Raw genomic sequence first — 14971 nt, 5'->3', positions numbered from 1 at the left:
TTCCATACACAAGATGGGTAGAAATGCTCAGGAGATGATGGCTTCTTTAAGGCCTTCTTCACTACCTACAGGGAGGTGGTGAAGGACCCCTTACTACTGGCCTTCCAGGAGATTTTCACCTTGGTACATCGCCTCATGTTGGTGCTTCACCTTGTCCTGTGTAGTACAACTTCGCCGCCTAGTGTGGAACTTCCTCTGGGCTGGGTTAGATTGCTCTAGGGATTCTTAGGCCAAGGTGGCATGGGCGACCATCATCCGGCATCAGTCAAAGGGAGGGCTTGGGATCATAGATCCAAAGTACCAGAGTATGGCCCTCTTGGGCAAGCTAGTAGTTCGTGGCCTCACACCAAGAGGGCAGACCTTGAAGGTCCTATTGCAGGAGGTTCTCTAGGAGTGTAGACTGAGGCTTGGCGGTGACTGAAGGCCGTCCCTGAGATGGATCTTCACAACAGCCCAGATTACCCCCCCAGATCCCCCTTCCTAGGCAGTTTGCTTCGTGTGTGGCAGGGCCTTCGTAAGGTCCTAACCCAAGACCCCCCCAGGCTGGCGGTCCACGCTGCCAGGAGGAGATGGATCAAGAGGGGGTACAAATTGGCGAGCGCCCCCACACATCCAGTGGGTTGGGTGGGAGGCCGGCCTGGCTCATACCATCAGGACATGGCGGGAGGTGTACAGGATGAGGGATGAGGTGTTGCAATGGGCATCAGGTTGCCAGAGAGGAGTTAAGTTGAGGAGAAGGGAGATAGACGCAGCAATACCTCAGGAGTGGCTTGCCCCCCCCGAGATGAGAGCCGGTAGAGCCTGGGGAGGTATGGGCCACTAACTTTTCACCGGCAAGTATCCCCCTACAGGTGGCAAGTAGAGTGGGAGGCGCCCCACATGGGACTTTCTTCACCGTATAGGAGGGGGGGCGTCTGGCCCTTGACAGAGGGCAGTAGGATGAGGGGATAGTTGTCCTTCCATGGAGGAGGATTCGAGTGGTTGGCTTCAGGGGAAGACATGGCGGCTAGACCCTTATATCTTCTGGGAGGGAGTGACGCCTCTGAATTTGGGAGGGCAGGCCACTGGATGAGCTGGAGTGGGATCCGAGAGAGTGGCTATGGCCGGCCACTACGGTCGCCAAGAAGCCACCGAGGTTCCTGGAGTACACAACCAGGATTGGTAGACACGTACTGATGCAGGAGGACATGGATTGGGTGTTGTCGCACAGCAGGCACTGGGCGGAGTACAGCATCACGGAGGCTTTCCGACGGACCTTCTGGTGCTGCCTCCTATGGGATAGCTAGAGGCCAAGGAGGGTATCGTATTTCCTATGGCTTGTGGCACATGGAGGCCTGGCGGTGGGCAGTTGGTTAGCCCAAATGCAGGAGGGAGGTTATAAACGTAGTACACAACAATCTCTAGAGTCCCCAAAGCATTGTCTTTGGTCGTATGAGGCGGCGCAGCTCGTGTGGAGAGGAGCATGCCCCATCCTCCGCTATATAGCACCCAGCCTTGGATATATCTCATGGAGAGCTTTCACTAGCAGGCAATCAGCCAGGGCCGTCACCTTCTATATGTGGCTGGGATATGCAAGACACGATATTCATTATTGAGTCAAGGTCATGTGCAATGGTCGGTCTAGAGGCTCTACCCATCCGCCAGGTAGTACTGGAGCCCACAGTAGACCGCTCTGAGGTATGGGAGATCATAGGGAGTCTTATTGGATGGCATATCTGGAAGGCTTTGTGTCAGGAGGTTTTTGGTGGGGAGAGACTTTCAGTATAGGCGACTTTAGCAGAGCTCTGGACCTCCATCATCCACTCCCTCCACGGCCGATGGGACCAAGTGCAGGGCGAGTCTTGAGCTCGGCAGGAGCTCCCAATCTAATTTCATGCGCACTTGTGGCAGCCACAACCTGTTTTTCGTGATGCAGGCAGGCAGCCCCAGATGGCGATACACCCTCCATGGCTTCTTGTCCCCATCCCTCCTAGACCCCCCTGAGAGGCTTGTATACTTGATATATTTGTGACTCTAACCAGCTCCAACTAGTCTGTTGAGCATGAACACTTCCTTGTATTCAGGGTTTTTTCTAAAGTAATATAATTAGCCACATTTTATTTGCAAAAAAAAAAAAGTCTGGGTGTCTGGATAAAGTGGATAGAAATGCTGAGCGTGTGGGGGATATAGACATGCTAGCTAAGGAGCCAAAGGATATTGAAACCCCTCTACAAAGGACTATGGATAAGGGTAGACAACCTATGTACTCATGTGAGTAGTGAACATGTGCTTAGAGAGAGGTTTGTTCCAAAAAGAACAAAAGCATGGACGTTCAGCCATCACAAGTTCAACACTCCAGTCCTCCAGATTTATTGTGCACACATGCAAGAAGGAAGGATGTATCCCCTTCTGATAATGTTCTTCAAATGTTTCTCCCCCTGCTCCAAGCAAGGTGCTACTATATCTATTAAATGTCCCAAGGACCCGCCATCATGTCTTGCCTTTGATCGTATAGGTAAGGTCATCACCTCATGGGATTGTAGATACCCTCATTCAGCCCCGACAAATGGATCTAACCCTTCCTCTTCGAGGTCTACTCATCCAGGGCAAAATGCTTTTGCATTTTTGGCAGATTTCTTGGATGACAGAATTCTTGAGACATTGGCAGATAGTCCAAGCGAGGCGTGAGCAACTTTGTCCCTAATTCTGATTTCAGTCATGGAAATAGCCACTTGAAATGTTTGTGGGACTTGTTCCCTCAGTAAGCAGCATGATATGTGGCGCATTTGGCATGAGAATTGTTGGGATGTGTTGTGTGCTATGAAGCACAAAAGTCATGATGATGCAAGTCTCGTTTTGGATTGTCATGGTTTTCATCTTTTTTATGTTGGTAACAAAGAAATGCACTACTTGGGTGTCCTTATGATGACGCATGAGAAACTTCAGCGAGTACTTATTAAAAATGAAATTTGTGGCCCCTTTATATTGGTGGAAATTGTTTTCAAAGGGGAGGTTTTGTGGCTGGTTGGACTTTATGCACACAATGCCTCGTCACATCGTCAAGCCTTTTGGAACCAACTTCATGATTCTTTGTATCCAGGTAGACCTGGCTTGCTTATGGGCAACTTTAACATGTGTGTCAATTCCCAGTCTACTTCGGAGCATGCTCTAATGGATATGCTAGAAACCTGGGCTTGGAATGCCTTTGCAATGGATGTCCTGAACTAGGATCTTTTCATGGCTTTCTCCATCGGCTCCAGGATTTACGTTTCACTCAGCACAATATTTAGCCACGTGGTCTTGTTTGGACCGTATCTATGCAATGCATGAGGATTCTTTTTTACCAAAAATTTTGGAAATGCAAGTGGTGCAACGATATGCATTATCATATCATTTTCCTTTGCAGCTTGATATGAGTAGGCAGCCTGTGAATGCTTTCCAAGGTCTTTTGGGCAATTTGTCCTTGTGCTTTAACCCATCCTTTCTAGGTCCTATTGTCTTCAAAGGATATATGAGCCAGCTGTTGGAAAGATTTATATGTGATTTTCCATTGGAAGGCTTGGCCTCGTTTGATGAATTGCTTGTTAACATGCAAACAATGGCAAGGAAATATGGGATTTACCATGCTTCCTTTATAAGGCAGCATTTGCATGCTACCATAGGCTTGGTTAGTTTACTATTGCTTGATTCTCCACATGATACCTTCTTGGTCTCGTTATCAGCAAAGCTGGCTGGAGTTATACTATGTTTCCAAGTGCAGTTATATCAACAAGCTAAGCTTTGGGATTTGACTGATGGCATTTGTAAGATAGTTCTTGCCAGACTCATAAATTCTTTCGAGCTTTGCATGCTTCCCCTGTGCAGGAAAATATGGTGAGATTGCAAAATGCAGAAGATCACATGGTTAGATACACACAATCTATTGTATGTATATGCCAAGACTACTTTGCAAATCTCTTCGGCTCCTAGCAAGCACGCTCTCCTAAGGTTTTTCATGCCGGTGTAGTCTTCTGTACCTTGGTCAAAGATTAAGTTCCATAGCATATGCAAGATACCTTGGAAGGCTGATATTCAAGAGGGTGAAGTTATGGATGTTTTGTTTTATCTACCATACAATAAAAGCCCTAGTTGAGATGGTATCACCAATGAATTCTTCAGAACTCGTGTATCCCTTTTGGCCAAGCCACTTACAGCTATGTGTCAGTAGGTTTGGGATTCGGGCAACATGCTTTCATTATGGAAAGAAGGGGTCATTAAGTTGATCCCTAAAGTTCCCTTCCCTTCAAAACTTGCACATTGGAGACCCATATTCTTAATGGGCACCATGTATAAGATCTTTGCAAAGGTATTAGCCAATTGTCTTCATAAGCAACTACTTGGTCTGGTGCATCCTCATCACTACAGCTTCATTAACGGTAGGAACATTCTGAACAATATCTTGAATGCCCAAATGGCCATTGATTATACACGACATACACAACAAGAGGTGGGTGGCCCTGGCACAAGTAGACTTGGAAAAGACCTTTGATTTCCTAGAATGATCTTTTTTTGTAGACCTCATGCAAGCCATGGGCTTTGGGCCTCATACATCTAGATTGATCTATACTATCAGTGTGGGGACTACATCCCATGTTATGCTCAACAGTGGAGTTACTAAGGCCTTTTCCCTTACACACTTAGTTTGCTAAGGCTGCCCTCTGAGCCTCTTCTTTTTGCACTTGCTACTCATCCCATTCTTTCTATGTTGTCGTATCTTGCTGCTACGGGACAATTGGCTAGTTTATCTCTTCCTTCATCCCAACATTTTGTTAGTTAGGCACTACTTGATGACACCTTCATGGTTCTAAAAGCAAATGCTTCTAATCCTCACAAAGCTTCGGATGTTTGGAATTTGTTTGGATCTCCACATTAATGTTGCCTAATCATCCCTAATTGCTTTCACAAGCTCCAATTTGTCAGATTTGGGATGGTAGGGTGTATTTGTTCAACAGTGAGACATTGTGAAGCATCTTGGCCCAAACGAAGCCAAATTTGTTTATTGGAAATCTCAAGCTTGGCCCTTTCATGTGCACCTTAAAGTGGTGCAAACCATTATGCTCCCCATGCTCACTTACTTTTTGCCATTGTTGCCTTTGTCTAATGTGGCTTTGAGGGATCTCACCTAACACTTCGCTTTATGCTATGGAAAAAAGACTTGGTGCATGTTGGCATACCATGGATTTCTTGGAACCATGTTTGCACACCAAAATCCATGGGGGGTGGTGCTGTTTTGGATGTGGAGACATGATAGTCCTTCATTGGTCGCTTTTGCAAGCCATGTGTGCTGGTCAACAACCTTGAACAGTTAATGTCCATTTTTTTCTTGAAGATTGCGGTCTTCGGCAAGGTAATACAAAGATTCGAGGTCCATGGTAGCATGTCCTTAACGTTGAGGTTATGTTCTCTACATCTACTTCATTTCTTCTCAATCACTCGGTATGTTCGTGGGAATTGGTGCTTTGCAAGGTCCAATGGTATCCAGCTGAGGACAGATTGGCTGCCAATTCTTTCCAAATGGAAGTTATGGCAGTATTATCATATGCTCTCGTGGGAGGACAAATTGGATGACAGACCCAAGTTTAATCGTATGTCTCACCTTGGATTGGTCTCGGTGGCCAATGCCACTCTCTTGCCTCGCAGCACAGTCAAGTCTTTTTGCACAGTCAGATGGGTCTTTTGAGTTCCTCTTGGCTAGCATGACCTTTGGGACAAGGTTTCCAGATTTTTGCAGGACCGCCAGCCTTTTCCTAGCCTAGATTCTACGAGTCCCTAGCAAGATTGGAACCTTTCAATCCACTTAAGTCCCCAATATTCTTTAGTTAATCACATGTACCACCTCATGATCAAAGATCACTCCTAGTTGACCATCAAGGCTAATGCACTTTGGGGACTCCACAAATCTAAATCCTCATGGAAGTTGACAGTGATGGAGGGATGGCACAAAAAGACATCATTAAAATTTATTTGGCGCATGTTGGTGGGTGGTCTTCCCCTTGCTCGCCGCCACAATATTTCCAATGGGAATTGCTTCTTTTATACTACTACAATGGAACCTTCCCATCACCAATTTATCTCGTCCTTTTGCTCGTAAGTGCATGATGGCTTGCAGCCACCCTGCATCGTGTAATCTTGTACTTTTTTCATAATTAATAAAATTATCTATTACAAAAAAAAGAGATGGAGCAGCCACCTCTAAAATAATTAGGCCAGCTGAAATCATAGAAGAAATCTGCCATAATAGCAAGCCTCGCACTCGTCCCACGTGGCCACAGATACCTGAGGCCGAATCAAATATAAAGGCATTTCTTGTCCACTCAATGTGCCAAAGAGCAGTCCGTCGCATGAAGTGAAAGAGACAAGGATGATGAGACTGCAACCTGGTCATGGAAGACATCTTGCCAAGGACCCAAGAACGAACCTTTTTTGACCTATCAGCAAGGTCCACACTCTAGAAATGAAGTCCCAAAGCTATCTGGAAACCAAGCAAGAAATAAAAAGATGAATCGGTGTCTCATCACAAATAGTACAAAAGATGCATCTGCCCTAGGATATCTTTCTGTCCTACAACATATTGCCTGTGGGAAGGCCCCCAATCAGAAGCCTCCAAAGAAAAACTTTCCCTTGATAGGGAACCTTTGGCTTGAATAAGTGAAGTGGGCGATCCCTCCACTTAGCTGCACTATCATGAGCCAACCAAACTTTGTTAGCTTTTTCAGTAATCCATCTATTATCCTCCACCATTTTGTGGTGAATTTGATTAGCTGATCACTTCAAAAAATGTTGGGGTTGCAGAAAAAGCCCAATCCAAGAGGGTGGTTACAAAGAGTATGAGTAGATGTAACAGGACTTGGTATCTAGACCTACATCTGGAGACATACATGATGGATGGCTAGAGGCATTGGCATACAGGAGGCCTCTTCAAAGACTATAGTGGAACCTTGGGGAGTGGGTATGGAGAGACTCATTTACATCTACAATATGAGTAGATGTAACAGGACTTGGTATCTAGGCCTACATCTTGAGACATACATGATGGATGGCTAGAGGCATTGGCATACAGGAGGCCTCTTCAAAGACTATAGTGGAACCTTCGGGAGTGGGTATGGAGAGACTCATTTGCAAAGACACTTGTGGATGTTCCCTTTTTTGGATACACCACTAGATTGGACAGGAGTATACAGATGAGTAGAATCACAATGGTGCCCATAGCAACTTAGCATTGGGCTGCCCAGGGTACATCACCACCTTTCCTTGCTAACTTTTGGAGGAGACTGAAGACACTTTTAGATCAAGAAAGATCTCACTCTTTCTTTGGTTACTAATACAAAGTAGTTTAGTAGTTGGTGCATGGCTTAGCTATGGTAGAGACCATGTCCCTTTGTTAGATGTGGGGAGCTAGAGGAGACATAGAGACATTGCATTTAGGATTTCCCTAGGGCTCAACAGGTTTAGAGATCCCTTACATCGGGTATCACACAAATAGAGGCCAAGCTTATGGATATCATGATGTACAAGGGTGTAATGCTTACGTTGTCTTGGGGTAGCTTTTGAGAAAGACGCCACGTCACATTTCTTTATCATTGTGGACCCAGGGGCATCCTCATAGATGGGAGCTCATAGCTAGCATTATTGCTTTGTACAAATGGACCACCAAATGCAGCTGGGAGAGCATATGTATACAGATGATGATGTTGTCAAATCGAGAGGCTTCATAAACTTTATGAGGACCTATGAGATGTTCAAACAGCAAGAGACCATGACGAATGGTTTGGAAAATGTCATCTCAGTAATCCAAAAATTTGATGGCAGAAATATTACTAGGTTCCTTTATGTCTATGCAGATAAGCTTGAGATAGCTTGTATATTTATATGTAATGCTGATGTCACCTCAAATATGTGCAAGACCAAGCTACAAAATTGGTCTGCATCAGCAACATTCTTAATTCATCCACATCACATATTTGTTACAGAATCTAAAGCTGTAATTTAGTGCATGGGCATGGACTCACACCCATTGAAGCCAATGTTATGCATTAAAGTATGTGTGTGTATCTGGAAAGAGCTAGAACGAATTAACAGATAAAGGCCAAAAGCCTTACAGAATTCCAATGTATCATGCCTTTAAAGAAATAATAAAAGTATTAAGGGGTATATGTTTTCTTGAGAAAAGATGGGTAGAGTGCACAAATGGTTATCTACTTCTTCCTCTCCCTTCTTCCAAAATACACACTCTCTCTGTGTCATGCAAAAGTTCTATTTTTCTCTTTCCTCTTTTCTCTCTTTCTTTTGTGCAATGGAGATAATGGACATGCCTAATGAAGAGAACGATGAAGATGATTTTGTTTGTTGATCTTAGGTCTATATTTATTTATTTAGAGAGAGAGAGAGAGAGAGAGAGAGAGAGAGAGAGAGAGAGAGAGAGTATATTAACGTCTCTAAAAGGCCAATGCGGCCTATGAGACCAAAGCAGTACATACAATGATGGTGTGTTTCTCATCTAGAACGAGAAAAAAGATGAAAAACATGCCTATAAGACTGAAAAGGAAATGAAATAGTGTCCCATAAAAGGGAAACATGTCAGTGATCTGAAAGTGAGAGTAGAGAAAGGAAAACTCTCCATCAATGATATGTCTGTTCTCTAGGGAGGTGTATCTCTGCATAGCTGAGGCGTCTTGGCATCTGTCTCCTGTGGCGCTCAATGATGGCTTTAATTTGTCTGTGGTGTGGATGTCTAGGCCTTCGTCCGGGTGGACGTGGGCGCCTAGACCGGCTAAGTGCCACTGCTCTATCCAAAGGGACACCTACGGAAGATGAGGTCCAATGATGATGTACTCCTGTAGGCTGTGTGGCAGTAGTAGTGGTATCTGCCATACTCTGTCGTGTATCCATGAAAAAGTCAGTGACTGCTCTCTGTCTATGTGAGCCGAGCTGTGGGGGCCTCCTACTCCGTAGAATTGTTGCTCTGCGCCTCTGGAGCTCCAAGAGGAAAAATCCCAAGCATCTCTGATCCTCATACTGCATGATCTGTCTCAGGGGTCCAAAACCCTCTCGAAACAGACAGTGGTATCTACCTCGTATGTCGTAATATACAGTGCATCGGCAGATGTAGTGTTCCTCTGTCTCTGGCTCTCTGTCGCATAGTGGGCATATGCGTTCTTCTGTCTGTATACCCTCCCATCTACCTGTCTCAATCCTCAGGTGGTGGGATGAGGTGCGGATCTGACCAATAATTGTGCGTAGTCCATGAGGCAGCTGTGTGTCCATGTAATTGGGTCGGGTGATGAAACCATCCTCAGATACCTAGAGGAAGTGGGTCTGGTAGTGTGCCATCCTCGTGCCATGGGGCGAGGGGGGTCGGATCCAGGTCTTCTCTGTATCTAACTTCAGTATGTCTGCTCTGATCACATGGTTTAGCTCTGATCGGCTTAGGTCAAGTGTAGGGCAATCCAGGCTATAGTCAAAGGGGGGTAGTTTGTCAATCTGCAGACCATGTAGATGCATCCATGTACTCATCTGAGCATACCAACAGTGTTTGTCACCGTCTGCTGCTAGTTGTCTAGAAGAGGCCAGGGCTAGCCGTGGGTATCTATCTTGGGGGAGCTCCCATAGTCTATGTATGAAAGTCACTGCCTGAACCAAGGCCTCAGCCACCATGGGTGATGCCCCCAACTCAGCTCTGATAATCTCATGTGGGGTCGAGCTCTTCGCTCGTATCATGCGTGAGATCATCATGACCAGTGGTCTTTCCATATGCTCCCATCCATCATAGTATTCCTTCTCTGGTCCATCCTGGTCTCCCAAAGGCTGTCTCCTCATGTGAAACAGACTCGGACCCCAAATAGCTGCCCCATATAGGAGTGTGGGTGTAACCAAGGTGTCAAAAAGCCACAGTTTGGTGCGCGGCTCATGAAATTGTATGTGAGCACATTGCCTCTCCAATGCCCCTAAGGCTGCATATGCTTTTGCCAAACGAGCCTCTGATGTCTCTCTCCAAGAGAACTGTGGTCCCTTCAATGTGACCCCCAAATAAACATACTGCCTAACCATCTCCACTGGCTCTCCGTCAAAAGTAAACTGGTGCTCAGCTCTTGTCACCCAAGCAGCTGAAGTGTTAAATACCATAACTTTAGTTTTCCCAAGGTTCACCTTAAGATCTCTATCTCTGCAAAAAGCTGATAATGCATCCAAGTGTCTATTTAGTCCCTCAGGTGAGTCAGATATAAGTACAATATCATCGGCATAAAGCAGTAATGGTATCAGCACTCCAGCTAGGCTGGCTCCGGCCCCACCCGTCCTATCCACATATTCTGAAATTTCATCTATATACAGTCCAAAAAGTGTCAGTGAAAGTGGACAGCCTTGTTTCACCCCAATGGTGCTATTGACTGTATCTGAGATGCCCTCATGTGTTCGTACTCTGCCTGTCACTGTCTCATATAGGGCATAGATACTCCACTGTATCTCTACGGGCACATCAATGTTTTGCATTCTTTTCATGAGTCTAGCACGTGGCACTGTGTCAAAGGCCTTGCGAAAGTCCACAAAATAGCAATAGATCTTTTTCTTGAATGCCTTGCCTTCTTCAATGATTGCCCTCAACGTAAAGATATGGTCTAGAGTTGTATATCCCCTCCTGAAGCCAACCTGGCCTTTTGACCTCAGGCCATGCATCTCGGCCCATTCACTCAACGCTTGTTCCACGATAGAGCCATATATCTTGGCCAGCATGTGTCCAATCATGATAGTTCGGTAGTTACTAGGTAGCGCGGGGTCTCCACTCTTAAAGAGCGGCACAATAATATGGTCTGACCAACAGAGAGAGAGAGAGAGAGAGAGAGAGAGAGATTTAAGGTTTCTTTGCAAGTTTTGGCATCAATGGCTAAGTCATGTGCATAAATTTTGCACACTTTTGTCATGTTTGGTATTTGCCTCTTGCCGTAGGAGGGATGCTTTCAACTACAAAGGCTCTCTTCAAGATTTGGTCAGATATTTTCCACACTCTCCATGGAAGGTGAGAGAGGATGCAAGGTAGTTTGGAGACTAGGAGGAGGGGAGATGCTTTTCTAAGGACTTGGAATTCTAGTACTTTCTTCTATTTTCAGCCCCATATAATCTAGCACTATAAACCTCCCAATTGGTTATTTATTCAAGCCTTGTAATTGACTTCCCTTTGTTGTATATATTTTTGGTATGAAAGTCCCATATAAGGTCGCTTAGCATTTTGTGTTTTGCCTTGGGATACTTTGTCTCGAGGGGATTTATTAATAGATTTTTTTGTCTTCTCTACCCCCCAAAAAAAAACACATTTGCTAGCAAAAGCATGTAAAAGGCCACATGGGCCATCTTTAACCTCGTCATTCTTAAAACAAATGTGCTATGGAAAAAGTGAAAGATTAATACCACTTTCGACAAGCATCATCACCTAATTGTGAGACAAGATGTATGAGACCGAAATTGCTAAGTGCGAGATAGATTGCAGCGACCCAAACATTACTGTAACTTTATCCCCCACACAAAAATAGTTGATTGAACCTATAAATCTATTATGTATCTTTTTATTGTTATTCTAATGTCTATTGTCATCTAATAACCAATCCAAAAATTAGTAAGTAAAGCATTCATGTCTAAAAATTTTGTTTGTATGGATTGCAGGTTATGACAGGAGATAATTGGTCATGCATATTGATTGACGCAAGGACCCAGTTTCCATATTGCACAAAGAACTCTATTCATGGCACAGATTGTGGCAATGCAATCTTGGCAACTATTTATTTTGTTTCATTCATTGTACTTGCCTCCCACATATTCATGAATATGTTCGTAGCTAGTATCATTGATACTATCACATTTGGCTTGCTAAAGGAGAAGACCATTATCACACCTTCAAATCTCACCGATTACCAACTCTTATGGAATGATACTGAATTTGATCCAAAAAGCACTGGCTTTATTGGCCTCCATAAATTACGATCATTTGTAAACAAACTAGGAATTCCACTTGGACGACGTCATAATGCTCCTAGCCAATGGTACTCTCTCTCTCTCTCTCTTTTTTTTAGTAAAAGGTAATTGTATTAATTACAAAAAAAAGGTACAAGATTACATGATTACATGATTACAAGAGACACGAGGGCCCTAGGCCAACGTGTGGGAAATCCCCGTACTAATGCACTAAAAAGGTTACACCAATCATGGCAATGACCCAGAGGCAATTGCCATATGCCAGGGAAGCAAATCCTCCTGAGGGAGCAAGTCGCAGTGCCGGATGAGATCTAGCTGCCAATGCAAGAGCCCTTTAAGCCTGGCAATATGTCTCGGTACATTAGAGGCCGAATCAAAGAGAAAAGCATTGCGCGTGGTCCAAATGTGCCAGCATCCCCAGTATCTGAAAAAGTGAAATAAGATCTTCATATATAGCTGTGGCGGTGTGGGGTACTTTGGGCGCACAAAAACCCAATCGAAAGGAGTTAGTGAGGACCCCACCACTGCGCGCCAGATTTGCGACAAGAGTGACCAGATATTCTTGGCGAGCGGGCAAGAAAGAAAACGATGTCAGGCCGATTCCGCAGTAGTGGTACAGAAGAAACAATTGCCATTCGAGATTCTACGCTTGGAAAGGGCCGAGGCAAGAGGAAGACCACCAATCATTACCCGCCAAAGAAAGACCTTGCATTTGAAAGGTGCCTTATTCAGCCAGCCCTCCATCACCGTTGCCTGCCACCATGACTGTGATTTCCGCAGTCCCCAAACAGTATTAGCTTTCACACCCAGCCATTGGTGATCTTAAATGAGAAGATGATACACCTGATTAGTAGAGGCCTTTTCCAGACTCAACCGGCCTGCAAGGTCCCAGTCCTACCAAGGACTGATCCACAACCAGGGCAGGAAAGGGTTGCCTACCCTGAAGCTCCGACAAAAGCTGTTGCCATAAACCACGGTATCCGTGCGGGATCCTGAAAAGTCTCCTAGCAGTCCGAAACGATACGAGGACATTGCGAGTGGCAAGGGTAGCATCCGCAATCGAAGTCACACCTAAACAGGCCATGCGGTTAAATCTCGGTCTGAGCTGATGTTTGTCTTCCCATGAAAGTAATCTCGATACTGCCAACAATTCCAGCTGAAAGGAGTTAGTCTGCAAGCGGTCCCCCACTGGATGCCAACGGGCCTTTTGGAGCACCACTTTCCAAGAGCCGACCAAGTGCAGTAACAGAGAGGAAGAGGGACTGGAAAATCGAGAGTCAGCATTAAGGACATGCCACCAGGAGGCCCGAAGTCGTGTATTACCATGGCGTAGGCCGCTGTCCTCAAGAAAATAACGGGCTATGATGGTCCACGAGTGATGATCCACACACATGGCACGAAAAAGAGACCAACGAAAAGCCAGCATATGAGTTTCTGCATCCAAAATAGCTCCACCACCCATGCGTTTAGGGGTACATGTATGTGACCATGAAATCCATGAAATACCTACCTGCAGTGAATCCTTCTTCCATAGCATGAAACGAATGGGATGAGTGAGAGCCTTCAAAGTAGTAGGCGTCCACGGCAGCAATGGCAGGAAATACGTTAGCATTGGTAGCATAATTGTCTGAGCCACTATGAGGCGGACATGGAATGGCCACGCTTGCGACTTCCAATACATAAACTTCGCCGCCAGTTTTTGTGAAATCCACTCTAGTAGGTCCTTTGGCCATACATCCACCCCCAATGGGTATCCAAGATGCCTGACAATGGAGCCACGGGAAACCACCTAGCCCTACCAGCCTAATGACTGTAAATCAGCCTCCGTGCAACTAAGTATGGCTGATTTAAAGGCATTGATGCGAAGACCAGAGGCCTGACCAAAGAGCGTCCAAACATCTAATGCCTTTCGAATGTTGTCCCTGTCCGCCCGCAAAATCATAAAGGTGTCATCAGCCAAAGATTGGCTAATGAAGTGCTGCCCCAAAGGAAAAGACAATCCTGCCAGCTGAGTAGAAGCCGCCATTGAGGATAACATTGAAAGGACCGGGTGAGTCGCCAGGGCAAAGAAGAGAGGACTCAAAGGGCAACCCTGTCTGACCGAGCGTGCAAGGACAAATGGCTCTTTAACCCCACCATTGAGCATAACTCTTGAAGAAGCCGCAGCACTAATGGTGTAGATCAATCGAGACATCCGAGTACCAAAACCCATAGCAGACATGAGATCTGCAATGAAAGACCAGTCCACATAGTCAAACGCCTTTTCCAAGTCCAATTGAATCAATACCACTTCCTGACTGGAGTGCCGCGCATAGTCAATAGCCATTTGCACATTTAAGATATTATGCAGAATGTTGCGGCCCTTAATGAAACCATATTGGAGAGGATGCACAATAGCTGGAAGGTGCTTGTGAAGCCGATTCGCCAGCACTTTGGAGAAGATTTTATACATCGATCCCATCAAAGAAATTGGTCTCCAGTGTTGCAGCATTGATGGCGAAGGGACCTTTGGAATCAATTTGATAAGGCCTTCTTTCCATGAGGAAGGCATGACCCCTGTTTCCCAAACCTGCTGAAACATAACCGCCAATGGCTTCACCAGCTGCGTGGCCGAGTTCTCAAAGAATTCATTAGTGAGACCATTCCAACCAGGACTTTTATCCTTAGGTAGGTGTAACAAAACATCCATAACCTCCTCCTCGCAAATATTCGCCTCCAAAGTGGCTTTGCATATCAAGTGGAACCTGCTGGCGGACCAGATGATAGAAGACCGAGAGGGCATGCGTAACCTGGCTAGAAGGCGAGGGAGAATAACCAAGAAGTTCCATAAAATAATTTCTGCACATATTGACAATGGTCTGCGGATCAGTGACCATGCGACCTTCCGAATCCTGGAGTCTAGTCATATTTTCGCGAGCAGGAGAAGCATGCAAGGCACGAAAGAACTTATGAGACTGGTAGGCACTATCTTGCAATGTGTCAGTCAAGTTAT

At 45.4% G+C, this 14971-nt stretch overlaps 1 protein-coding gene across 2 annotated transcripts in view; it reads left to right on the top strand.

Annotated features, from left to right (window-relative positions):
• Positions 1-14971, top strand: part of LOC148032134 (uncharacterized) — a 306148-nt gene that overhangs the window by 260628 nt on the left and 30549 nt on the right. The window contains exon 22 of one of the 2 annotated variants that reach the window (XM_087682765.1): positions 11671-12047. The exons of the other annotated variant lie outside the window; for it this stretch is intronic. Coding sequence (XP_087538891.1) covers positions 11671-12047 — 377 coding nt within the window. The remainder of the gene's footprint in view (positions 1-11670; positions 12048-14971) is intronic. 2 annotated transcript variants of the gene reach the window in all.

Source organism: Lygodium microphyllum, chromosome 8 (genome assembly GCF_053477565.2).
Source record: "Lygodium microphyllum isolate KBCC chromosome 8, Lygodium_microphyllum_v1.1.10, whole genome shotgun sequence".
Classification (NCBI taxonomy): domain Eukaryota; kingdom Viridiplantae; phylum Streptophyta; class Polypodiopsida; order Schizaeales; family Lygodiaceae; genus Lygodium; species Lygodium microphyllum.
This window is presented reverse-complemented; position numbering and strand designations above follow the sequence as displayed.